Source organism: Chlorocebus sabaeus, chromosome 2 (genome assembly GCF_047675955.1).
Source record: "Chlorocebus sabaeus isolate Y175 chromosome 2, mChlSab1.0.hap1, whole genome shotgun sequence".
NCBI lineage: Eukaryota > Metazoa > Chordata > Mammalia > Primates > Cercopithecidae > Chlorocebus > Chlorocebus sabaeus.
In genome coordinates this window covers 90,415,051-90,440,529 of record NC_132905.1, presented here as the reverse complement: position 1 = coordinate 90,440,529, position 25,479 = coordinate 90,415,051, and the positions used below count along the sequence as shown (strand labels likewise).

Here is a 25,479-nt window from a genome sequence, read left to right as displayed (position 1 = left end):
CCTGAGGTCAGGAGTTCAAGACCAGCCTGACCAAAATGGTGAAACCCCATCTCCCACTAAAAATACAAAATGTAGCTGGGCGTGGTGGCGCACACCTGTAGTCCCAGCTACTGGTGAGGCTGAGGCAGGAGAATTTGCTTGAACCTGGGAGGCAGAGGTTGCAGTAAGCCGAGATTATGCAACTGCATTCCAGCCTGGGCGACAGATCAGGACTCTGTCTCCAAAAAAAAAATAATAATAATAATTGCAGGACTGCTCTGATCCTATTACATTAAGTTACTATGCATTTACAGAGAACAATGGTTTTCTGAAAACAGTCCAGAAGCCCTAGATTAAGATACTTATGCCTTCCAAGTTTATGAATATCAGCATTCTAGACTTTTATTAAAATGCCCAAAAGTATTTAAGCAATAAACACCTAAACTGTAAGGCAGCTTTTGTTTCAAATATTATGGCGAACACATAAAATGAGTGTTACAGTTGTTCTTGTTCCCCATCCCACTACAATATAGTAAGTCCATATTTAATTTAGATACTGATTTTTCTCAAGTGCAAATCTATGAAGGGATCAAGATGTTCTGCCTTAAGCTGACAATGCAGAAAATGCGATTTTGAGCATGTTCGTTTTGTGAGCTTTTGCGGTAAGAGTCCACTAGACCTTTGAAAATACTTTAATCGTTCCCATGCCAGCTTTTATTTTTTTTTTTTGAGATGGAGTTTTGCTCTTGTTGCCAAGGTCAGAGTGTGGTGGCGCGATCTTGGCTCACTGCAACCTCCTTCTCCCAGGTTCAAGTGATTCTCCTGCCTCAGCCTCCCAAGTAGCTGGGATTACAGGTGTGCACCACCATGCCAAGCTAATTTTTTTAGTAGAGACAGGGTTTCACCATGTTGGTCAGGCTGGTCTCGAACTCCTGACCTCAAGTGACCCACCCACCTTGGCCTCCCAAAGTGCTGGGATTACAGGCATGAGGCACCGTGCCTGGTTTTGAGACGGAGTCTTGCTCTGTCACCCAGGCTGGACTGCAGTGGTGCAATCTTGGCTCACTGCAACCTCCACCTCCTGGGTTCAAGTGATTCTCCTGCCTGAGCCTCCCAAGTAGCTGGGACTACAGGCACCTGCCACCACGCCCAGCTAAATTTTGTACTTTTAGTAGAGACAGAGTTTCACCATGTTGGCCAGGCTGGTCTTGAACTCCTGACCTCAGGTAATCCGCCCAACTCAGCCTCCCAAAGTGCTGAGTTTATAGGTGTGAGCCACCACACCTGGCCTACTTGTTTTAATAGGACTTCTTCCTAATATCATCTGTACTATGGCAATTTTTAGTAATTTTGTGATTTCCTAAAAGATTACAGAGAGCATATCGTGAAATAAGGACAGCAAGCCATAAAGAAATGGTACCAAGTACGACAATAAAAGAAAAATAGGTTGAAGGAGTGAATTTCAGTAACAGTCTCGTGTCTTCTACTCATGGCCAAATTCCCCCTATTCTTCAATATCGTGCCCATTTTTATTTTCCTTCAAAAAACATTCTAAAACCACTCTGACCAATCAAATGCTTTATTCCTTCTAAATTCCTACTCCACTTAAATAGAACCTAAACAGTCAGAAACTGGAAAGGAAAGATAATGAAGTGTCACTTCTTTTGTATCTATCATATAACACCAGGGTCACAGCAGACAATCAATAATTTCTTCTGACAGAACAGTATCTATCTGACTGACGGGTGCTAGCAGATAAAAGTAAATAGTATCCTAACCATAATTGCAGCCCCACAAAAACGCCTCATTTAATATTACCTTTCCCCATCCATATAATTTACAGACTCCTCAATGTTACTTGATGTTGAAACATCTGTTGCTGTCTGTTGATTTGTAGATTTTAACTGTTCAACTTCAGTTTTGAGTTCTTCACACTGTGAACGGATTTGTGATTTTTCCATTTCCAGCAATTCAACCTAACAAAAAATATAAATGAACTTTATCTGCAAAACTTAAAAATGCTAATGGCAAAGTGAAATTTCAAGCTAAGAAATATAAAGAACCTGCTTGATAACATTATCAACTATCAAAAAACAAATACACAAAGAAAAACCAGTAGTTTTCTATAAACAAAGCTTCATTCGTTTACAGCTTCACTTCTCCATCTTTTTACATGGACAGAATACAACATATTACCACTTGATTTAAAAAAAAGTGATACCTAGAAAATGAAAAACCAGCCAGCACGGTGGCTCACACCTGTAATCCCAGCACTTTGGGAGGCTGACATGGGCGGATCACCTGAGGTCAGGAGTTTAAGACCAGCCTGACTAACGAGGAGAAACTCCATCTCTACAAAAAATACAAAATTAGCCAGGTGTGGTGGCAGGCACCTGTAATCCCAGTTACTCGGGAGGCTGAGACAGGAAAATTGCTTGAACCCAGGAGGTAGAGGTTGCAGTGAGCTGAGATCACACCACTGCACTTCAGCCTGGGCAACAAGAGCAAAGCTCCGCCTCAAAAAAAAAAACCAAAAAACAAAAAACAGAAAAACCAAGACACTAATGCCTAAATTATGTTAATGTCACAGTGGCTTTTATTTCTTGCACACTCATCAACTTATAATTAAGTTACAATAGCGAGTTTATGCTTTTTATAAACAGATGGTCCCTGACTTACAACGGTTTGACTTTATGATTTTCCAACTTTATGATGGTGTAAAAGTTACACGCATTCTATAGAAACCGCACTTTGCATACCAATACAACCATTCTGTTTCTCGTTTTCAGACAGATTCAATACATTACATGAAATACTCAGTATGTTGTGATAAATCAGACTTTGTGTTAAGATGATTTTGCCCAAATGTAGGCTAATACAAGTGTTCTGAGCACTTTAAAGGTAGGTTAGACTAGGCTAAGATTTTGGGAGCTTGGCTGTCATTAAATGAATTTTGGAGTTAATGCTATTTCCAACCTATGATGGGTTTTCCAGGACTGACACCATAAGTTGAGGAGCATCTGCATTTTGTCATTCAGCTCCTGAGCCAAGGCATCAAGATTAGTGTTTGCATGAGCAGCACTAGTACCAAGGAAAAGACAGCACAGCACCACATCATGGTTCCCAAACTCTTTAGCAGGAAAATCCTCTCTTTTCTTTTTTTGAGGCAGAGTTTCGTTCTTGTTGCCCAGGCTGGAGTGCAATGGCACGATTTTGGCTGACCACAACCTCCGCCTCCCGGGTTCCAGCGATTCTCCTGCTTCAGCCTCTTGAGTAGCTGGGATTACAGGCATGTGCCACCATATCCGGCTAATTTTGTATTTTTAGTACAGACAGGGTTTCTCCATGTTGGTCAGCTGGTCTCGAACTCCTGACCTCAGGTGATCTGCCCGCCTCAGCCTCCTAAAGTGCTGGGATTACAGGTGTGAGCCAGTGCACCTGGCCGGAAAATCCTTTCAAAAGCCTCACACACGGCCGGGCGTGGTAGCTCACACCTGTAATCCCAGCACTTTGGGAGGCCAAGGAGGGCAGATCACGAAGTCAGATAGAGACCATCCTGGTTAACACGGCGAAACCCCGTCTCTACTAAAAAATACAAAACAAAATTAGCTGGGCGTGGTGGTGGGCGCCTATAGTCCCGGCTACTTGGGAGGCTGAGGCAGGAGAATGGCATGAACCCGGGAGGCGGAGCTTGCAGTGAGCCGAGATCACGCCACTGCATTCCAGCCTGGGCGACAGAGCAAGACTCTGTCTCAAAAAAAAAAAGCCTCACACACAAAAATGTATAAAATAGATTAAAAGGAGCTACCTGAATTTGAAGTGGGGGCATATGAAGAGGCTACTGACACTTATCATTTGTCTATCGGTATTTTTCGTTTTTCTCCTCCTTTCTTCAGTAAAAGAACCCACACATAAAGACTGCATTTCCCAGGCACCCTTTAGCCAGATGACTCAGCACTGATAGTCAGAACATAAGCAATTCAGGCCAGACACGGGGGCTCATGCCTGTCATCCCAACACTTTGGGAGGCCAATGTGGGTGGATCACTTGACGTCAGGAGTTCGAGATCAGCCTGGCCAGCATGGTGAAACCCTGTCTCTACTAAAAATACAAAAATTAGCCAGGCATGGTTGCATGCGCTGTAATCTCAGCTACTGGGGACGCTGAGGCAGAATTGCCTGAACTCGGGAGGTGGAGGCTGCAGTGACTCGAGATCGGGCCACTGCACTCCAGCCTGGGCAACAGAGTGACACCTTGTCTCAAAAAAAAAAAAATATATATATATATATATACACACACACACACACACACACGTATATATCAATCAAGATTTTAAAAGGGATAAGTCAATTTCTCTCAGGAATCTTGAAAGACATAATCTAGAAAAATGAATGACTCCATAACTAAAATATTAACTATACTTAAAAGTAGAATTGATGCCCAAAAAAGAAAGAACATGATTAACTGTATTAATGAGATATTAAGTTAATATTGGTATTCTGAACAGGATATTTACCATACCTGGCTACCCCCATTATTTTTCAGGAATGCACATCTCAAGACATTGAAAGAACCAAAAATGCCCCTAACACATTTCCATATGCCTCCAGGAAACCCTCTCCTCAGGTGAGAACCAGTAGAATAACAGACACTCAATAAAAACATAATTATTTTTAAGTGAAAGTATTCCAATCTAGCAATTGGTAGTTGTTTTTTTTTTTCTTTTTTTCTTTTTGGAGACAGAGTCTCGCTCTGTTGCCCAGGCTGGAGTGTGGTCGTGCAATCTTGGCTCATGGCAGCCTCTGCCTCCCAGGTTCAAGTGATTCTCCTGCCTCGGCTTCCCAAGCAGTTGGGACTATAGGCGCCTGCCACCACGCCTGGCTAATTTTTGTATTTTAGTAGAGACAGGGTTTCACCACGTTGTCTAGGCTGGTCTCGAACTCCTGTTATCAAGTGACCCACCCGCCTTGGCCTCCCCAAGTGGTGGGATTACAGGCATGAGCCACCGCCCCCAGCCAACTGGCAGCTTCTTAAGGTTTAAATGGCCCTGGACTCCACGACTACATGTTGGATGATATAACTTACCTCATTTTTATACTGGTCCCTCTCAATACTGCATTTGTCCAGTTGTCTAAACACATCGTCAAGCTGCACGGCCATCTCATCCATTTCACTTTTACTCTCATTATTGGAACACTGGCTGCATTCAGCCTTTACATGTTGCAAAGCACTACATTGTTTTTTCAGCCTTTCTATTTCTTCCAAAGCTTGCTGATACTGAGATACCATATGGTCTGGACTTTCAGATTTGCCATTAATACTTTCAAGTAAAAATACAGCATCGGTTTCAGTGGACTGATGGCAAGTTTCTTTCTTAACATACTTGTCATTCATTTCTAGTATCCTCTGTTGTAACATTTTGACTTGATCAGTAAACATATGACACTGTCTTTTATAATTCTCTTTCTCCTCGGTGACAAGGAGTAGCTGGTTTCTCAGTTCTTGTAATTGGCAGCCTGCATCATCTGCAGATTTATCAGCAGTTTCCTGGGTTTCATGTATCTTTGCTTCAGCTTCTACACAGGAGGGCTGAATCACTGCATCATTTCTTACGTCTATCTCGTCTTCAACGGTTTCTTCTTTTTTAACAACTAAACTCGGTACTTCAGTCTGGGTAGCTGCAGTATTTCCTTGGTCGCATCGGGATGACGAGGTGCTGGTTGAACCAGTCTGGCCACAAGGTTCACTGTCACCCACAAGCTCGACCTGAACACCACCTTGCTCAACATGACTCTGTTCTGATTTCATATCAATATCATGATCTACTGCAGGTTTGGGGGTACTGTTTTCTTCTAAGATGATGACATCTTCGTCATCGTCATCACCTTTATAAACTGAATTTTCAAACTGACTACTCAATTTCCGATTCTTTGCATTCAAAATTGAGGAACGAGTAGAAAGTCTCCGTTTCAGGCTGAAAAAAATTTTATATATAAAATATAAGATTATAAAATACGGACAAAATAGATGACCTTGAAGTAATCATTCTAATAAATGCAGTATTACAACAATTTTTTTGTTTGTTTTTTGAGATGGAGCTTCACTCTATCGCCCAGGCTAGAGTGCAATGGCATAGTTTCGGCTCACTGCAACCTCTGCCTCCCAGGTTCAAGTGACTCTCCTGCCTCAGTCTCCTAAGGAGCTGGGATTACAGGCACCCGCCACCATGTCCAGCTAATTTTTATATTTTTAATAGAGACGGGGTTTCCCCATGTTGGCCAGGCTGATCTCAAGTCAAGCAATCAGTCCACCTCAGCCTCCCAAAGTGCTGGGATTAGACGCATGAGCCACTGCGCCCAGCTTGTAAGTTTTGAAATACTAAGAAATATCCAGGCTCATTTTTTAAAGTGACACATTGTATAGTAGCAACCACTGATTTAATGAAGTAGAGATTATTTTCTCCTTTTACAGATGAAGACAATGGACTACTGAGATCTTTTTGAAGTACCAGATCTATTTACTGCCAAACATCTCTGCATCTGACGACCTCCAGGCATTTCAATGTATACATTTTCAGAACAGAACGCTACCCACCCCACAGCCCCTTCTTTGTGTTCTTCAGCGCGGGGAATGGCATCACCATTTTCATTTGCCCATAATAATTTTTATCAGTAAAATTTTATCAGTTTGTTTTAAGCCATAAAACAAACCAGTATTTATCCTTCCATATGAAACAATTTTATCTGAATTAAAAATTGTCCCAGTTTCCTCATTTGCATCATTTCCTGTTCATTCATGTTAATATGTGCACTGTTCACATTTATTTATCACCATTTGATTGCCTTTTTCCACACTTGGAAGAATATTTGTACTGGTTTGCTATTTGGGCCTTTTATGAGACCTCCTAGATCTCAGGAAGGATTTCCTCCTCTTTAGACTGTCTCACAAGGAGCACAGCCTGCAACAGCATCTTAATGAAGGGTACACAGAACATAACAAATGCCAAGTTTTGCATGATGAAAACATCTTTATTTCCCTCTCAAGTCTATTGCTAGCTTAACTGTTATACAGGCTTCCAAGTTGAAAAATTATTTTCTCAGAAATTTAAAAGCATCATTCCATTTTCATCTGCCATTCAAGTGTTTCTGCCTAATTCCTTATCTCTTGCACGTATATAATCTGTTTCTTTCTGAAAAAATCTTTTATTCCCTGTGTTAAAAAATGTCATGATCCTATGTCTCTGAGTGGCTCTCTTTCTAGACATTATGCTCTGTAGCTAGTGGAAATGCAGTTTTTCTGGTATGATTTCCCATTCTGGAAGGCAGCTATGTTTACTACACCATACCACCACCACCAGTGCCTACTTCCCATTCTGAAACTCCCTTATTCATATAGTGGCTTTCTAGCACAGATACTGTATCTTTTCTTCTTTCTCTGTCTTCCAACTGTTAAGCTTCGTTCTAAATGATTTATTTATTCAAGTCCACACCACTTTCTGCCAATACATTTCACAATGTTTTCTTCTGTTCCCTTTGTTTCCGTTTGCTGTCCCATGTGACAGCAAACGGCTATCTGTGTATACCTAAGAGTGAAACTGACTAGCAGCAGTGAGGGCTGAGCTTGTGATTCAAAGGGTGCTCAAACTGCCATCATCATTTAGGGCTTCTCTCTTGGAGCACAGTGAGGAGGGGGGGTGAATTTCTCACCATTCAGTATCCAAACTTTCCCTTACTTACTCTGTTTTAAAACAATGGCTCATCTACATCTTCAGCAGTAAAAAATGCTCCATAAAGTAAATCCCCTATCTTCTGACAGAGGCAGAAAAAGAGCACTCGCCAGACTTCACAGGTTGGGAAGAAGTCTCGACTTTAAATTTCCAACCAAGCCTCTGGTTCTCGCCCCTATCTATCTTCCACCTTCAGCAGTCCCCAGTGCTTCCAAGTTAGGAGACTTTCTAGAGACCTGTGGAGTAAACTGGTTTCTACCATCCTCCAGTAGCCTTAGGTTTCAGCTTCCGCTGGTTTGCTGTATCAACTACTTTTTGCTTACTCTGCCCTGTTTAATTTGGAGTTACTCTATTATTTTTCTTACCAAGCTAATTCCTATTTGTATTTCCTAAGACTTAGTTTAGATACACCCTTTCCACAAACTTTGGTTTCTAAATTTGAGAATAAATATGGCTTTGAAAACTGTTTAATAGGTCGGGCACAGTGGCTCACGCCTGTAATCCCAGCACTTTGGGAGGCCAAGGCGGGCAGACTGCCTGAGCTCAGGAGTTTGAGACCAGCCTGGGCAATACGGTGAAACCCCATCTCTACTAAAATACAAAAAATTAGCAGGGCGTGGTGGTGTACATTTGTAGTCCCAGCTACTTGGGAGGCTGAGGCAGGGGAATTGCTTGAACCCAAGAGGCAGAGGTTGCAGTAAACTGAGATTATGCCACTGCACTCCAGGCTGGGTGACACAGCAAGACTCTGCTTCAAAAAAAAAAAAAAAAAAAAAAATTGTTTAATCAAAAATTTCCCTCTTTACTCTTGTCTTCCATTTCGATGACAGCCAACTTTTAAAAAATTTTCTTTGCAGCCATAAAAAAGAATGAAATAATGTCCTTTGCCACAACATGGATGCAGCTGGAGGTCTTTATCCTAAGCGAATTAATGCAGGAACAGAAAACCAAATACTGCATGTTCTCACTTGCAAGTGGGTGCTAAGTGCTAGGTACACATGGACATAAAGATGGGAACCACAGACACTAGGAACTACTAGAGTTGGGAGAGAGGAAGGGAAGTGGGCAGGGCTAAAAAACTACACATTGGGTACTATGCTCAATAGCGGGGTGATGGTATCATTCATACTCCAAACCTCAGGATCATGCCATACACTCATGTAACAAACCTGCATGTGCCCTGAATCTAAAAGTTAAAATCATTAAAAATACTTTTAATCTCTTATCTGTAAACTATAAAACCATCCTTACAAAGAAAAACCAAAAATATTAAGGAGACCTGTAAAATATGAGTTCTTAATAAAGTAGCAATCCAGCTCCAAAATGAGTGTCCAATACACAGGTTATAAAGAGCAAACTGGCCAGGTGCTGTGGTTCACACCTGTAATCCTAGCACTTTGGGAGGCCAAGGCGGGCGGATCACCTGAGGTCAGGAGTTCGAGACTATCCTGGCTAACATGGTGAGACCCTGTCTCTACTAAAAATACAAAAAATTAGCTGGGCATGGTGGCATGTGCCTGTAATGTCAGCTACTCAGGAGGCTGAGGCAGGACAATCGCTTGAACCAGGAGTCAGAGGTTGCAGTGAGTTGAGATGGCACCACTGCACTCCAGCTTGGGCAACAAAAGCGAAACTCTGACTCAAAAAAATAAATAAAGAGCAAACTATTCTAGAATATGCCCTTTTTGATTTATACATGCATAAAGGCAGTTAGTTATTTATAATCTTCCTTGGGGTCAAAAATTCCTTTGAGAATTTGATAAAAGCTACAAAACATCTCAAAAAAATCTGCCCCCATTAGAGAAGCTTGTTTCAATGTTCCTCTTTGAATAACAAACACCAGTATAGTGTCAGTCTGATCCACTAGTTTGTAGACATCATGTTCATTCTTCTTCACTTTTCTTCATTCTATTAACTTGGAAGAGGCCATCTACAAGACTACTGTTTTCAGAACTTCAGGAACCAACCTAAGTACCACCTCATCACAAAGCCTTCGCTGATCAATCCAGTCAAGATGGCTGACTATTCAATTCATGTATCACTTTCTTTTTGTCCTTTCCTTCTCCTTCCACTCCTCCAACAAATTAAGTGCCTACAGTGTGCCACAGGTGTTGCAAAGGACTTCCAGGTCACTATAGTGTCGTACTATTAATTGCTTCACTTTTTTTCTTTTTTTTTTTTTTTTGAGACAGTCTCTCGCTCTGTCACCCAGGCTGGAGTGCACTGGCTTGATCTCGGCTCACTACAACCCCCGCCTCCCAGGTTCAAGCGATTCTCCTGCCTCAGGCTCTCAAGTAACTAGAATTACAGGCATGTACCACCATGCCCATCTAATTTTTGTATTTTTAGCAGAGACGGGGTTTCACCATGTTGGCCAGGCTGGTCTTGAACTCCTGACCTCAAATGATCCACCTGCCTCGGCCTCCCAAAGTGCTGGGATTACAGGCGTGAACCACTGCGCCTGGCCTGCTTCACTTTTTTTTTTTAAGTCCTGATCATCTTAAAAGCAGGAATTGTCATACTATATAGAAGTTCAAAGAGGTGACAATCTGATCAAGCTCTACAATCAATACAATTAATACTTTTTTTTTTTTTGAGGCGGAGTTTCCCTCTTGTTACCCAGGCTGGAGTACAGCCTCAGCCTCCACCTCAGCCTCTGGAGTAGCTGGGATTACAGGAGCCCGCCACCATGCCTGGTTAATTTTTTTGTATTTTTAGTAGAGACAGGGTTTCACCATGTTGGCCAGGCTGGTCAATTAATACTTTTTAACTCATTTAACAGGTGGCAGAAGTAGGGTTTAGCTTAAGTTTAGACAATAAAAGCAAGACAATTTGTCCTTAAGATTTTCACATTCATGGAACCTACAATTCACAATGTAACCTACAATGATCCTGAACTGCATCACTGTCATAGAAGTGTCAAGTAAAGGTTCTGTTTAATATTCCCCAAATGGAAAACCAATCTTAGCCACTGACCTGTTGCTCTCAGGTTCAGACTGGGGTGAAACTTGATGATTATTTAGAAGTCTTGTCGCATAAGAATTTGTTCCTTCTGAAAGATGTCTTCTTGGAACACTTTCCTTAGGAGAAGAAAAGCTTGGAGTTGAAAGAGCAGTTGGCCGAAACAACAGTTCAGCATTAATCTGTTGGAGGGAAAAATCATCATCTCAAAGGAACTATTTCTAGTGTGACATGCCCAAAACACAAGATATAATCTTCCTTTTCCCCTTTATCCCAGAAGACAGAAAAACAATTCTAAACATGTAAATTCCTTGTGCTATATAACAGGACTCAACAAGTCAACCCATGAACTAAATCCAGCCTGCCAGTAGGCTAAGAATGGCTTTGTATTTTTAAAAGATGTGAAGAAACAAAGCAACAAAACAAAAAAGATGCAACAGAGACTTTATGTGGCCCACAAAGCCAAAAAGATTTACCATGTGGTGACCTCTTTGCTGCTGGACTTATCAAGACCCAAACTTCTCAAGCAAGAAGCACAACCGCCTACTTGTATTCAGATGGCCCGATTTACAATGGCATCAACTTTATGATGGTGCAAAAGCAATACCCATTCAGCAGAAACTGTACTTTGAGTACTCAAGCAATCATTTTGGTTTTGTTTTTCACTTTCAGTATTCAATAAAGTTCATGAGATACTCAACACTTTATGATAAAACAGACTGTTAGATGACGGTCCAATGTAGGCTAATATAAGAGTTCTGAGCACAATTAAGGTAGGCTAGGCGAAGCTATGATATTCAATAGGTTAAACGTATTAAATACATTTTGGATAACAATATTTTCTGTGTTTTTGGGGTGTGTTTTTTGTTTTTTTGAGGCAGAGTCTCAGTCTGTTCCCCAGGATGGAGTGCAGTGGTGCAATCTTGGCTCATTGAAACCTCCACCACCCGGGTTTAAGCAATTCTTATGCTTCAGCCTCCTGAGCAGCTGGGATTACAAGCGCCTGCCACCATGCTCAGTTATTTTTTATATTTTTAGTAGAGACAGGGTATTGCCATACTGCCCAGGCTGGTCTCTAACTTCTGGCCTCAAGTGATCCGCCCACCTCGCCCTCCAAAAGTGCTGGGAACACAGGCATGAGCCACCACGGCTGGCCAAAAACATTTTCAACTTATAAGAAGCTTATTAGGATATAACTCTATGGTAAGCCTAGGAGCATCTATACTCAACCAAAGCTCTTTAACACAGTAAGTATTAAGACAGAAGACAGAAGCCAGGCACAGAAGTCGACACTGGGAAAAACACTATGGTTTTTGTCCAGGTTAGGACTAGAATATGGCTTCCTGGGTGTTCCTGGGACGTTTTCCTTAACTGCTTATCTAACAGTACAATTTTTAAAAGTTTGTTTCCCTTTCCTCAGAAGATACCCAACTAAACAATAAAACTAATGGTTTGAATGATGTTGGATTAGAAAGAGTTGGAAAGGTGGGCAAGGAGAAGTACAAGAGAAGAGAAGAAAATGAACTAAATAAACCAAATCCCTTTGATATGTATTAAACTTTAACATTCACTACTGATTAAACTAAGCATCACACAGTATAAGACACAGCTACAAAATGGAAAGTTTGGACAAGTGTGGTGGCTCACACCTGTAAGCCCAGCACTCTGGGAGGCTGAGATGGGAGGATTACTCGAGGCCAGGAGTTCAAGACCAGCCTGGTCAACATAGTGAGACTCCATCTCTATTTTATGTATTTTATTTTTTGAGATGGAGTCTCGCTCTGTGGCCCAGGCTAGAGTGCAATGGCACCAATCTCTCTCACTGCAACCTCCGCCTCCCAGGTTCAAGCAATTCTCCTGTGTCAGCCTCCCAAGTAGCTGGAACTACAGGCATGTGCTACCACATCCAGCTAATTTTTGTATTTTTAGTAGAGACAGGGTTTCACCATGTTGGCCGGGCTGGTCTTGAATCCTGACCTCAGGTGATCCACCTGCCTCAGCCTCCCAAAATGCTGGGATTACAGGTGTCAGCCACGACACCCAGTCCCAATCACTATTTAAAAAAAAAAAAAAAAAAAAAAATGAAGGCTTAATTACCCGAGGGATCATTTCCGGTTGTCTGATCCTGAATTTTTCCTTGTTGCTTTAAAATAAAGATGAAAAACATGTTGTTATTTCTTAATCCCATTTCCCAACGATATACCTGACATTTATGTAGTTACTAAGGTACTCTGAACTCTGCATCTATTTCAATATAATCAGCAGTAAGCCCTTTGGGAAATATTTTCTACCTTTTATCTCGGTAGCACCCTAATTTCAGCCTGAATTTTTCCATCCTCATGGGTATAAACTGCAGATCTTTGGTGTTTTTTTCTCCACTAAGACCAGATAACTCAGTCCAGAATCACAGACTTTTGAACTAGAACATCACATAGGTTATTTATTTATTTATTTTTGAGAGGGAGTCTTCCCCAGGCTGGTGTGCAGTGGTGCAATCTCAGCTCACTGCAACCTCTGCCTTCCAGGTTCAAGCGATTCTCCTGCCTCAGCCTCCCAAGTAGCTGGGATTACAGGCACCCACCACCACACTCAGGTAATTTTTGTATTTTTAGTAGAGACAGGGTTTCACCATGTTGGCCAGGCTGGTGTTGAACTACTGATCCACCCACCTCGGCCTCCCAAAGTGCTGGGATTACAGAGGTGAGCCACCATGCCTGGCTTTTTTTTTTTTTTTTTTGAGACAGAGTTTCGCTCGGTCGCCCAGGCTGGAGTGCAATGGTATGCTCAACTCACTGCAACCTCTGCCTCCTGGGTTCAAGCGATTCTCCTGCCTCAGCCTCCTGAGTAGCTGGGATTACAGCACATGCCACCACACCCAGCTAATTTTTGTATTTTTACTAGAGACGGATGTCACCATGTTGGCCAGACTGGTCTCAAACTCCTGACCTCAAGTGATCCACCCACCTCAGTCTCCCAAAGTATTGGGATTACAGGTGTGAGCCACCACACCGGGCCCACATGGGTTTCTATACTTCTAATACTATTGCTGGATTTCATTAAAGAATAGTACACTACAAATCAAAGCCATCTGAAAGGCTCAGTAACTTGGCCTTCTGTGTGTGGTAGATTAGCATGAAGTCTCCACTGGCTGACTATCCTTATTCAGCATCTGTCCCGCCTCCATTTTCTTTCTTTTTTTTTTAAGATGGAGTCTCACTCTTGTTGCCCAAACTGGAGTGCAGTGGCATGATCTTGGCTCACTGCAACCTCTGCCCCCCAGGGTTCAAACAATTCTCCTGCCTCAGCCTCCCAAGTAGCTAGGATTATAGGCACCCGCCACCACACTCGGCTTGTATTTTTGGTAGAGACGGGGTTTTGGTAGAGATTTGTATTTTTGGTAGAGATGGGGTTTCACCATGTTGGCCAGGCTGGTCTCGAACTCCTGACCTCAGCTGATCCACCCGCCTCAACCTCCCAAAGTACCACATTCATTTTCCATTATTCCCATTCACATACTGTAGCTAAACTGAGCAAATGTTTGTTCCCTGTACATTCTCATCGTTCCCATCCTTCAAGGCCTATTACAAAAATGACCTCCTTCGTGAAGTTTCCTGATCTATTTCTGCTCTCCCACCCACCAGACAGAACCACTCTCCCTATGAGCTTCCTTACAGGACTGGACCAGAGCTTCTATAGCACTCACCAACACCTAACTGGTAAAATTCACGTCTCACCTCTTCTGTTAAACCTTCTCTATAAGCTTGAATGGGGCGGTATTCACTAATGATTCCTCTGTGTACAGCTCAAAACAGCAGACTGCTCTTACACAAAACATCTGGCACATATGGCGGCAATAAGCATGAAAGAAACAGCAGGTATTCAGAGCATAAGTTTTTGTTTTTAAAGCCCTTGATATTACACACTCCACATTATAAACTTTTTCCGTTACACGAGCTTTACCTTGGAGAAGCATCAACTAATGTTGCCAAGGCATCAATGTTCATGATCTGGGCATTATTACCCACCATACATCACTACAACACTCACGTCTTTTTGTAGGTTTTTTCATAAGTGGGATGTACCAAATCCTCATCTTCAGGTTCTTCTGGAACCTCACAATTTCTATTCAGAAAAATCACATAGGAATAACATGTCACCAGCGCCTATCCATACATTGTGAACAACTTTCCATCTTTCCAAAAAGGGTACTACCAACTCTATGGTACCTGAACTGTGGGTCAGGGTTATTGGAGCAATACCATTTTTCAGGAAGTTGATCCATGCCATCAGGTAATTTCCGCCACTTTAAACAGGCATCACACTGAACCCATGTCTGATCAGGACGCTTCCTGTCCCAAAACAAGAACAAAATATTAACACAGAAATATGGACTTTAAATACTGCATCAGATGTTCCATGTCATTTCTACCACAAGATGCCGTTATTGAATTCCTTTCCTAAAAATTATGACATTAACTCTTTCAAAATTACGCTGGGTGCAATGGCTCATTCCTATAATCCCAGGAGTTAGAGACCAGCCTGGACAACATGGTAAAACCCTGTCTCTACAAAAAACACAAAAATTAACTGGGCGTGGTAATGTGCACCTACTACTCAAGAGGCTGAGGTTGGAGGATTGCTTGAGCCCAGGAGGCAGAGTTTGCAATCACACTACTGTACTCCAGCCTAGGCTACAGGGTGATCAAAAAAAAAAAAAAAAAAAAAAAGCAAGGCACAGTGGCTCATGCCTGTAATTTGTATTTTGGGAGGCCAAAGCAGGAGGGTTGCTTGGGCCCAAGAGTTTGGGACCAGCCTAGGCAACACAGTGAGACCCTGTCTCTACAAGATTTCTTTTAGAAATAAATTTTAAAAACAACTATTTTGAGTCAGGTGTGGTGGCATACACCTTAGTCTCTGATACTCAGGAGGCTGAGGTTGGAGGACTGCTTCAGCACAGGAGTATGAGGACTGCTTGAGCACAGGAGTATGAGGCCAACCTGGGCAACATAGTAAGACCCTATCTCTCAAAAAATAAAACACAACCATTTTGGTTACCTTCAAAAGATTAAAAGTCACAAGCCAATTTGAACAATGTGACTTAAATGTCTTAATAGCATTAAATTTTTTCCATAATAACTTAATATTCCAAATGCCTTGCCCTGAACTTTGTTGTTTAGTGTCTACAATGTCTGTACACACTATACTGTATTTATTAGCATAATAAATCACTGAAGTCCAGAAAACAGAATTCTGTGGTTATAATTTAAGTAACTTTCAATCAGACACTTTTGACCTCTATATTTCTAAATAACTAAAAATTAGTATACTTCTAGTTTATAAAATGCTTTCATATTTTTCTCATTTAAAAGTCACAGCTGGGCACGGTGGCTCACGCCTGTAATCCCAGCACCTTGGGAGGCCAAGGCGGGTGGATCACAAGGTCAGAAGATCGAGACTATCCTGGCTAACATGGTGAAACTCCGTCTCTCCTAAAAATACAAAAAATTAGCCAGGCGTGGTGGCGGGTGCCTGTAGTCCCAGCTACTCGGAGAGACTGAGGCAGGAGAATGGCATGAACCCAGGAGGTGGAGTTTGCAGTGAGCTAGATCGCGCCACTGCACTCCAGCCTGGGCGACAAGAGAGAGATTCCGTCTAAAAAAAAAAAAAAAAATTAAAATAATTCCTGTAAAGAACTTGTATATATTCTTCTTCTTCTTTTTTTTTTTTTTTTGCTTCTACTTTATTATTATTATTATTTTTTTTTAAGAGATAGGTCTTACCACATTGCCCAGGCTGGTCTCCAATTCCTGGGTTCAAGTAATCATTCTGCCTTAGGATTACAGGCATGACCCACTGGATCCAGCCTATGTAGACTTATTTTACATACGAAAACTTCACCTTAATGTCAATAGCTTTTTAAATCTAGTTTTATTGCATTTTATTTATTTATTTTTTTTGAGACAGAGTTTCACTCTTTTTGCCCAGGCCGGAGTGCAATGGTGCAATCTCGGCTCATTGCAAGCTCTGCCTCCCGGGTTCAAGCTATTCTCCTGCCTCAGCCTCCCAAGTAGCTGGGACTAGTGGTGTGCACCACCACGCCCGGCTAATTTTTGTATTTTTAGTAGAGGCGGGGTTTTACCATGTTGGTCAGGATGGTCTCAAACTCCAGACCTCAAGTGAGCCGCCCACCTCAGCCTCCCAAAGTGCTGGGATTACAGGTGTGAGCCACCGCACCTGGCCTGCTTTTTAAAATCTAGCTTTGAAAAAAGTATTTAGATATTCATAAAAAACTTCAAAACAGGCTGAGTGCAGTGGCTCACACCTGTAATCCCAGCACTTTGGGAGGCCAAGGCGGGCGGATCACCTGAGGTCAGGTGTTCTAGACCAGCCTGGACAACATGGTGAAACCCCATCTCTACTAAAAATACAAAAATTAGCCGGGCGTGGTGTTGCACGCCTGTTGTCCTAGCTCCTCAGGAAGCTGAAGCAGAATTGCTTGAACCCAGGAGGTGCAGGTTGCAGTGAGCTGAGATTACACCACTGCACTTCAGCCTAGGTGACAGAGTGAGGCTCCATTTCAAAAAACAAAAAACAAGAAACCAAAAAAAAATCCAACCAACCAACCAACCAACCCAACCCAAAACTTCAAAACAATCCAGAGATTTATAAAGCATAACTTTATACTTTATAAACTCCTTGTCTCAGGAGATTACCACTGTTAATTTTTAAAATACTGGCAGAAATTTTCTATGCTTATAAAGTATGCATGTGTATACTGACACATTAAAAAAATACAAGCTGGGCACGGCGGCTCATGCCTATAATCCCAGTACTTTGGGTGTGAGGCACCTGAACCCAGGACATTGAGACCAGCTTGGGAAACACAGTGAGATCCCATCTGTATAAAACTTTTTTAAATATAAAAAAATTGAAAAGTACAATGGGAAGCCTATAAACTGAGCTGCATCTTTTCTTGTTTTTCATTATATATCTTGGTTATCTTTGTAATAATGTATAAATTATGAGTAATATACACAATGTATAAATTATGTATAATAATGTATAAAGAATACACAGATAAAGAACACATAGATATTGTTCATTCATTCATTTATAGGACTATTATCACATGATGTGTTACTAAGTACCTGTCAGGCATATTATTTAATTCACATAATTCAAGGAGGCAAATGCTCTTAATGTTCCCATTTTATACACAAGAAAATGGAGGCTTACAAGAGGCCAAGTAATATGTTGAATGTCACATGGCTACTTAAGTGGAATGAGAATATGAATTCAAGATGGGTTTCAGTCCCCTCATTCTAATGATACACTACACCAGTGTTTTTCAAACTATTATATAATCCATTCATAGCATCTTAAAATGAAATAACATTAACATGCATCACATATGGGTAAACATTGTTTTATGAATGTTTTGTGTACATGTATACATGTTTACATTCTATTCACTGATTTTGCAGTGTGCTAATTCATGTTGCAGAATTTATTCCTTACTATGAGTTACAATCCTAAGTTTGTGAAACATTGTACAATCCCTTTACTCTCTCATACCACATCTTGATATCTAAGTGAGTTGATTGATATTTTTAAAAAATGTACTTACTGTATATCTTCAACTGGCAAATTTAGAGGATATTCTGTATTTTTCTTCACTTTCATTTCATTCCAGTAATCATTCAGCTTTTCTCCTAGTGCTGTTATTGTAAGTCTTAAAAAGTAAATCATAAAATCAATTTAAGAAAAATATTCTTTTCAAACATAAATCATAAATAATCTAGTAATGAGTAAAAAAACTCCAAAATATATAGTTAATAAAGAACATTCAAGGTACAGGTGACCCTTGAACAACACAGGTTTGAACTGCACTTATATAAAATTTTCTTTCAATAAATCAGAAAATTTTTTAGAAAGTTATAACAATTTGAAAAAAACTTGCACAATCTGCATTGCCCAGAAATATCCAAAAACTTAAGAATAAGTTAGATATGTCATGAATGCATAAAACATGCAAATACTAGTCTATTTTATAATTTACTACCATAAAATATACACAAAGCTATTTAAAAAGTTAAAATTCATCAAGACTTAAGCATATACAGACTGTAGGTGGTTTCATTTGCAGTCAGAAATGTAAACAAAGATGCAGTCTTAGAATTATAACTGCATAAGATTAATTATAGTACACACAGTACTATTATAATAATTTCATAGCCACCTCCTGTTGCTATTTTGGTGAGCTGAAGTGTTTTATTTGCTTCAAGTGCCTTATGACATGCTTATCTCCACGTAAGCATCTCCAAGAAATTTTGTATTGCAGTAAAAATCATTTAGTGCAATCCTGTAAACCTTGAATAACACCACAGGATCCACACAAACTGCCACTAGTGATGCTAGCTGTTTTCCAAGAAGCAAAGTCATAATACAAGAAAAAGTCTAAATTGCTTGATATGTAGGTTGAGCCTCCTGAATAGCTGGGGCTACAGGCACTTGCCACCTCACCTAATTTTTTTATTTTTTATTTTTTTGTAGAGACAGGGTCTTATTTTTTTGCCCAGGCTGCTCTCGAATTCCTGGCCTCAAGCTATTTTTTTGTCTCAGCCTCCCAAAGTGCTGGGATTACAGGGATGAGCCACCATGCCCAGCCTGTTTGAACAGGTGTTTAATGTAGACAAAAGTACTCTATTCTGGGAAAAAATGCCACAAAGAACACTTATTAGCAAAAAAGAGGAGCATAAACCAGGATTTAAGTCCAAGAAGGGACAGGCTAACCCTACTGCTTTGTGCAAATGTAGTCAGGTTTATGATCAGGACTGCCGTTATCTATAAAGATGCTAACCCTCAAGCCTTGAAGAGAAAAGACAAACACCAGCTGCCAGTCTTTTGGTTGCACAAACAGAAGGCCTACATGAGAAACCCTTTTTCTGACTGCTTCCATTGATGCTTTGTTCCTGAAGTCAGGAATTAACTTGCCAGTAAAGGACTGCCTTTTACAGTTCTTTTGATATTGGACAAGGTACCCTGGCCACCCATAACCCCATGAGTTCAACACCAAAGGCATCCAAGTGGTCTACTTGTCCCAAAACACATCTCTAATTCTGCCTCTAGATCATAAGAGGGTGTAAGGGGGGGTCATAAGACCTTTAAGGCTCACTACACACAGCAAGTCTATGGAAAAGGTTGTTAACGCTGTGAAAGACAACTCCGACAGAGAAAACATCATGAAAGTCTAGAGTAACGACACCACTGAAGATGCCATTATTAGTACAGAAAAGGCTGTGAAAGAAATCAAGTTCAAAACAAATTCCTGCTGTTCACATGTTGTGCATGACTTCACAGCATTTACAAGAGAGCCAACTGAGGAAATCATCAGAGAGATTGTGGATATACAGGAAAAAAAAGGTAGAGGGCAAAAAGTTTCAAGATATGGATACTGCAGGAATTCAAGAGCGAACAGACACCACACCTGAGGAAATCAACTGAAGCCGACTTGATGGAGATGAGTGTTTCTGAACCAGTGTTAGACAGTGAGGAAGAAGACAGAAGAAGCAGTGCCCAGACAACAAATTGACATTAGACAATCCAGCAGTTGGGTTCCAATTATTCAAGACTGCTTTTGACTTCTTTTACAATATGGACACTTCTATGATACAGGCACTGAAACTGAAGCAGACAGTGGAAGAAGGATTGGTACTGTACAGAGATATTTTTAGTAAAATAAAAATGCACTGGGCATGGTGGCTCATGCCTGTAATCCCAGCACTTTGGGAGGCCGAGGCAGGCAGATCTCAAGGTCAGGAGTTCAAGACCAGCCTGGCCAATATGGGGAAACCCCATCTCTACTAAAAATACAAAAATGAGCCGGGTGTGGTGGCACGGGCCTGTAGTCCTAGCTACTCAGGAGGCTGAGGCAGAAGAATTGCTTGAACCCGGGAGGCGGAGGTTGCAGCAAGCCGAGATCTGGACAACAGAGCGAGGCTCTGTCTCAAAAAAAAAAAAAAAAGAAAGAAAATAAAACTGTTAAAAAGTCAGACAGAAATTACAATGTGTAAAAATTAAACTGAGTGTGCCTGCCTTGCCTTCCACCTCTTCCCGTGCCATGGCAAAACCAATCTCCCTTCTTCCTCAGCCTACTCAACATGAAGACTACAAGGATGAAGACATATGAACCACTTCCACTTAATAAATAGTAAATATATTTTCTCTTATGATTTTCTTTGTTTTTGGTTTTCTTTTCTTTTTTCTTTGGAGACAGGGTCTCGCTCTGTCACCCAGTCTAGGGCACAATGGCGTGATTTAGGCTCACTGCCGCCTCCACCTTCCAAGTTCAAGCGGTTCTCCCAAGGAGCTGGGATTACAGGTGCCCACTCCCATGCCTGGATAATTTTTGTATTTTCAGTAGAGATGGGACCGGGAGTGGTGGCTCACACCCGTAATTCCAGCACTTTGGGAGGCCAAGGTGACCGGATCACCTAAGGTCATGAGTTAGAGACCACCCTGGCCAACATGGCAAAACTCTATCTTCACTAAAAAAATATATATATATATATAGATATAGATATACAAAATTTAGCCGGGCTTGGTGGCAAGAGCCTGTAATCTCAGCTACTTGGGAGGCTGAGATAGGGAGAACTGCTTGAACCCGGGAGGCTGTGCCACTGCACTCCAGACTGGATGACAGAGACTCCATCTCAGAAAAAAATAAATAAAATAGTAGAGATGGGGTTTCACCATGTTAGCCAGTCTGGTCTCGAACTCCTGATCTCAAGTGATCTACCTGCCTCAGCCTCCCAAAGTGCTGGGATTGTGGTTCCCTGGTGGTCTAGTGGCTAGGATTCAGTGCTTTCCAAAGTGCTAGGATTACAGGTGTGAGCCACCGCACCGGCCTGAGCCACAGCACCTGGTCATGGTTTTCTTAATAACGTTTTTTTCCATTAGCTTATTTTAAGAATACAGTATATATTTAACATATGAAATACATGTTAATAGATCGTTTTCCTTTTTTTTTAAGAGACAAGGTCTTGCTCTGTCGCCCTGGCTGGAAAGCAGTGGCACTATCACAGCTCACTGCAGCTTCAAACTCCTAGGCTCACATGATCATTCTGCCTCGAGCATCCTGGGTAGCTGGGACTATAGATGGGTGCCACCATCCCCAGCTCAATCAATTATTTATGCTATCAGTAAGGCTTCCATTCAACAGCAGGTTAAGGTTCTGGGGAATTATGTGTAGATCTTTGACTGAGGGGTAGTCAGTCCCCCTAACCACTGTGCTGTTCAAGGGTCAATGGTACTTAACGTTGTCACCTACGGGTACAAGTTGAACATCCCAAATCCAAAAATCCAAACTGCTCCAAATCTGAAACTTTTTGAGTACCAACCTGATACTCAAAGGAAATGCTCATCAAAGCACTTCGGATTTCATATTTTCAGATCTGCGATGCTCAACCAGTAGTTATAATGCAAACATTGCAAAATACAAAAAATCCAAACCAAAACACTTCCGGTCCCAAAGATTTCAGATAAGGATACTCAACCTGTAACAGAGCTTTATGTCTTCCTTTTCAACACCCCCTTTTTTCCTGGCCTTATTACATTAGTTATTTCCTCAAGAGCATTAGTGAATAGCTGATATCCTTAACTCTTTGCCACCCTTCCAGGGAAAGCTATCAATTGTTCCCCATTAGTAATGTTGCTTGATATGTGTGTGTGTAAATACTCTGTTGTTATGCCCTTTGAGTCACAGTTTTTGTAAGTGTTCCTTTTAAAAATAATCGCAAGTGCTTTTTCTCTACGTAGATGACCATAAGAGCTTTCTCTTATTTAACATCAATATGATGACTATACTCATTTCTTACATTAAAACCACCCATGTTGTCTTAGAACACAGCCCACTTGGTTTTAATGGTATTATTCTTTTAGCGTGTACTGGATGGTATTTACCAATATTTTAATTAAGACTTTTAATTCTATGATAAGAGATTGACATAAATTTCCTTTCCTGTACTCTTGAGCTTATCATCAAGGTTATGTGGCTTCATAAAACCTTTGACTATTGTGAACAGTGCTGCAATAAACATGAGTGCAGGTATCTCTTCGAATATGCTGATTTCCTTTCTTTTGGATATTTATCCAGCCATGTGATTACTCAGTCATATGGTAAGTCTATTATTAGTTTTCTTGAGGAACCTCCATCCTATTCTCCAAAGCAACTATACTAATTTACTTTCCCACTAATAGTGTACAAGGGTTCCCCTTTCTCCACATCCTTGTCAGCATCCATTAACGAATAAATGAATAAAGAAACTATGGTACATACACACAATGGAATATTATTCAACCACAAAAATGCTTCATTTGTAATGACATGGATGTAAATGGATATACCTGAAGGACATTCCGTTAAGTGAAGTCAGTCAGGTATAGAAAGCCAAATATCTCATATTCTCATTCATATATGAGAGCTAAAAAATACTGACCTCAGGACATAGAGAGTAGAATGAGGGTTACCAGAGGCTGGGACAGGTAGTGAGGAGAGGGAAATAAAGATGGGTTGGCTAATGAGTATAAAAATACAGTTAATAGAAGGAATAAGATCCAGTATTTGGTAGCACAATAGGACAACTGGGCCAGGCGCGGTGGCTGACACCTGTAATCCCAGCATTTTGGGAGGCCAAGGCAGGAGGATCATGAGGTCAAGAAATCAAGACCATTCTGATCAACATGGTAAACCCGGTCTCTACTAAAAATACAGGAAATTAGCTGGGCATGGTGGTGCGTGCCTATAGTCTCAGCTACTCGGGAGGATGAGGAAGGAGAATCACTTGAATCCAAGAGGCGGAGGTTGCAATGAGCTGAGAGGCCACTGCACTCCAGCCTGGTGACAGAGTGAGACTCAGTCTCCAAAAAAAAAAAAAAAAGGACAACTGTAGTTAACAATAACATCTTATACATATATTTCAAAGTAACTAGAAGAGTAAAATTGGCATGTTCCTAACACAAAACATGGCAACTGCCTGAAGTGATGGATATCCCAGTAACCCTGACTTGATCATTACATGTTGTAAGCTTGTACCAAAATATCACATGTATTCCATACAAATGAACTATTATATATTGTTTTAAATAGTTTTTTTTTTTTTTTTAATAAAAAGACTGATGCCACTTCTTCCTTAAATGTTTGAATTTAATATGTGGGACGTTTTCTAAAAACTGATTCAATTTCAAAGGAATGTCTCCATGTCATCTAAAATGGAGAAAATGTATTTGTGCTATCTGCTTAATGTTTCATGTCTGGAGGCTCTGTAGTAATTTCTTCTTTTTCATTTCTAATATTGATGATTTGTATCTTCTACTCTTTTTCCTTAATCAGTCTTGCCAAATGCTTATAGACTTTATTAGTCCTACCAAAGAACAACTTTTTGGATTTTTTTTTTTTTTTAGGCAGGGTGTGTAGATTTTTTTTTTCACCCAGGCGGGAATGCAGAGACACAATCACAGCTCACTGCAGCCTCAATCTCCCAAGCTCAAGTGATCCTCCCACCTCATTTTTTTATTTTCTGTAGAGATAAGCTCTCACTATGTTGCCCAGGCTGGTCTCAAACTCCTCAGCTCAAGCGATCCTCCTGCACTGGCCTACTAAAGTGCTGAGATTACAGATGTGAGTCACTGTACCTGGCCTTTCTCTTCCTAAGATGGGATCGATCTTTGTCATCTGCGTAGGAGTACAGTGGCACCATCTCGGCTCACTGCACACTCCACCTCCCCAGGCTCAAACAACCCTCCCACCTCAGCCTCCTGAGTAGCTGGGACCATAGGCACATGCCACCACACCTGGCTAATTTTTTGGTAGAGAGAGGGTTTTGCCATGTTGCTCAGCTGGTCTCAAACTTCTGAGCTCAAGCAATTTGCCCACCTTTGGACCCCCTTGGTGCTAGGATTACAGGCATGAGCCACCACACCCGGCTGACTTTTTTGATTGAGTCAGTTACCAATTTAGTATCTCTAGGCTCCAAATCTAGCCCAAGTTCTGGTACTCTGTTACTATTTTGCTAGGGCCCAGTGACCTCCCAGAGGAGCTTCAGCTGTGCCCACCAGGCCATGCTCTGCCCACCAGCAGTCTTCTGCTAGCTCCAACAACATAAGGCACCCTCTACAGACCAGCTCCAGCCTATCCACACACCCTATGTCAACCAGAGACCATGTCAATAGGCCAGCATTGGCCAGGCCCTCTATTTACCTATTTAAATTATTGACTTCTTTTTAAAGTTTATTTTCAAAACACCTGCATAACTTCTCTTAAATGTTTTGCCACCTTGTGGATTTTTTATTTTAATTACAAAATTATAATTACATTATCAAACTTTAAGAAAATGGGTAGGTAAGGGACTTACATAGAAAACTAATATAACCATCTTCCATTCTAGGAATTGTAACCTACACCATCACAAGTAGCATATGCATATTCAAACCTTTCTTTACTAATAAGGTATTTCTGAGATTCGCAGAAAATAGCGTAGTTCCTGCTTTCTTGGTAATCCATTTCCTAGGAACCTCAGTCAATAATTTAAATAGGTAACATACCTGTACTCATTAGTATAGTCGAAATCTTGTTTATTATGAGTTGGCTTAAGGAAATTACACTCTATAATTCCAACCACTCCAACACCCATGTTGTTTGCCTGAAAAAATAAAATGAAATCAGCATTTTAAGCATAAGACATGATGTTCAAATTACCTTTAAAGAATTATAATTTGAGTATTTTCCTGTATTTTATCTTGCATGATTCTCATCA

At 41.0% G+C, this 25,479-nt stretch overlaps 1 protein-coding gene across 1 annotated transcript in view; it reads right to left on the bottom strand.

Moving 5' to 3' along the window:
- Positions 1–25,479, bottom strand: part of MORC3 (MORC family CW-type zinc finger 3) — a 54,932-nt gene that overhangs the window by 2,288 nt on the left and 27,165 nt on the right. The window contains exons 9-16 of the mRNA XM_007967611.3: positions 25,268–25,365; positions 18,294–18,398; positions 14,893–15,015; positions 14,714–14,788; positions 12,764–12,809; positions 10,682–10,848; positions 5,065–5,953; positions 1,798–1,955 (exon numbers count right to left, since the gene is read on the bottom strand). Coding sequence (XP_007965802.1) covers positions 1,798–1,955; positions 5,065–5,953; positions 10,682–10,848; positions 12,764–12,809; positions 14,714–14,788; positions 14,893–15,015; positions 18,294–18,398; positions 25,268–25,365 — 1,661 coding nt within the window. The remainder of the gene's footprint in view (positions 1–1,797; positions 1,956–5,064; positions 5,954–10,681; positions 10,849–12,763; positions 12,810–14,713; positions 14,789–14,892; positions 15,016–18,293; positions 18,399–25,267; positions 25,366–25,479) is intronic.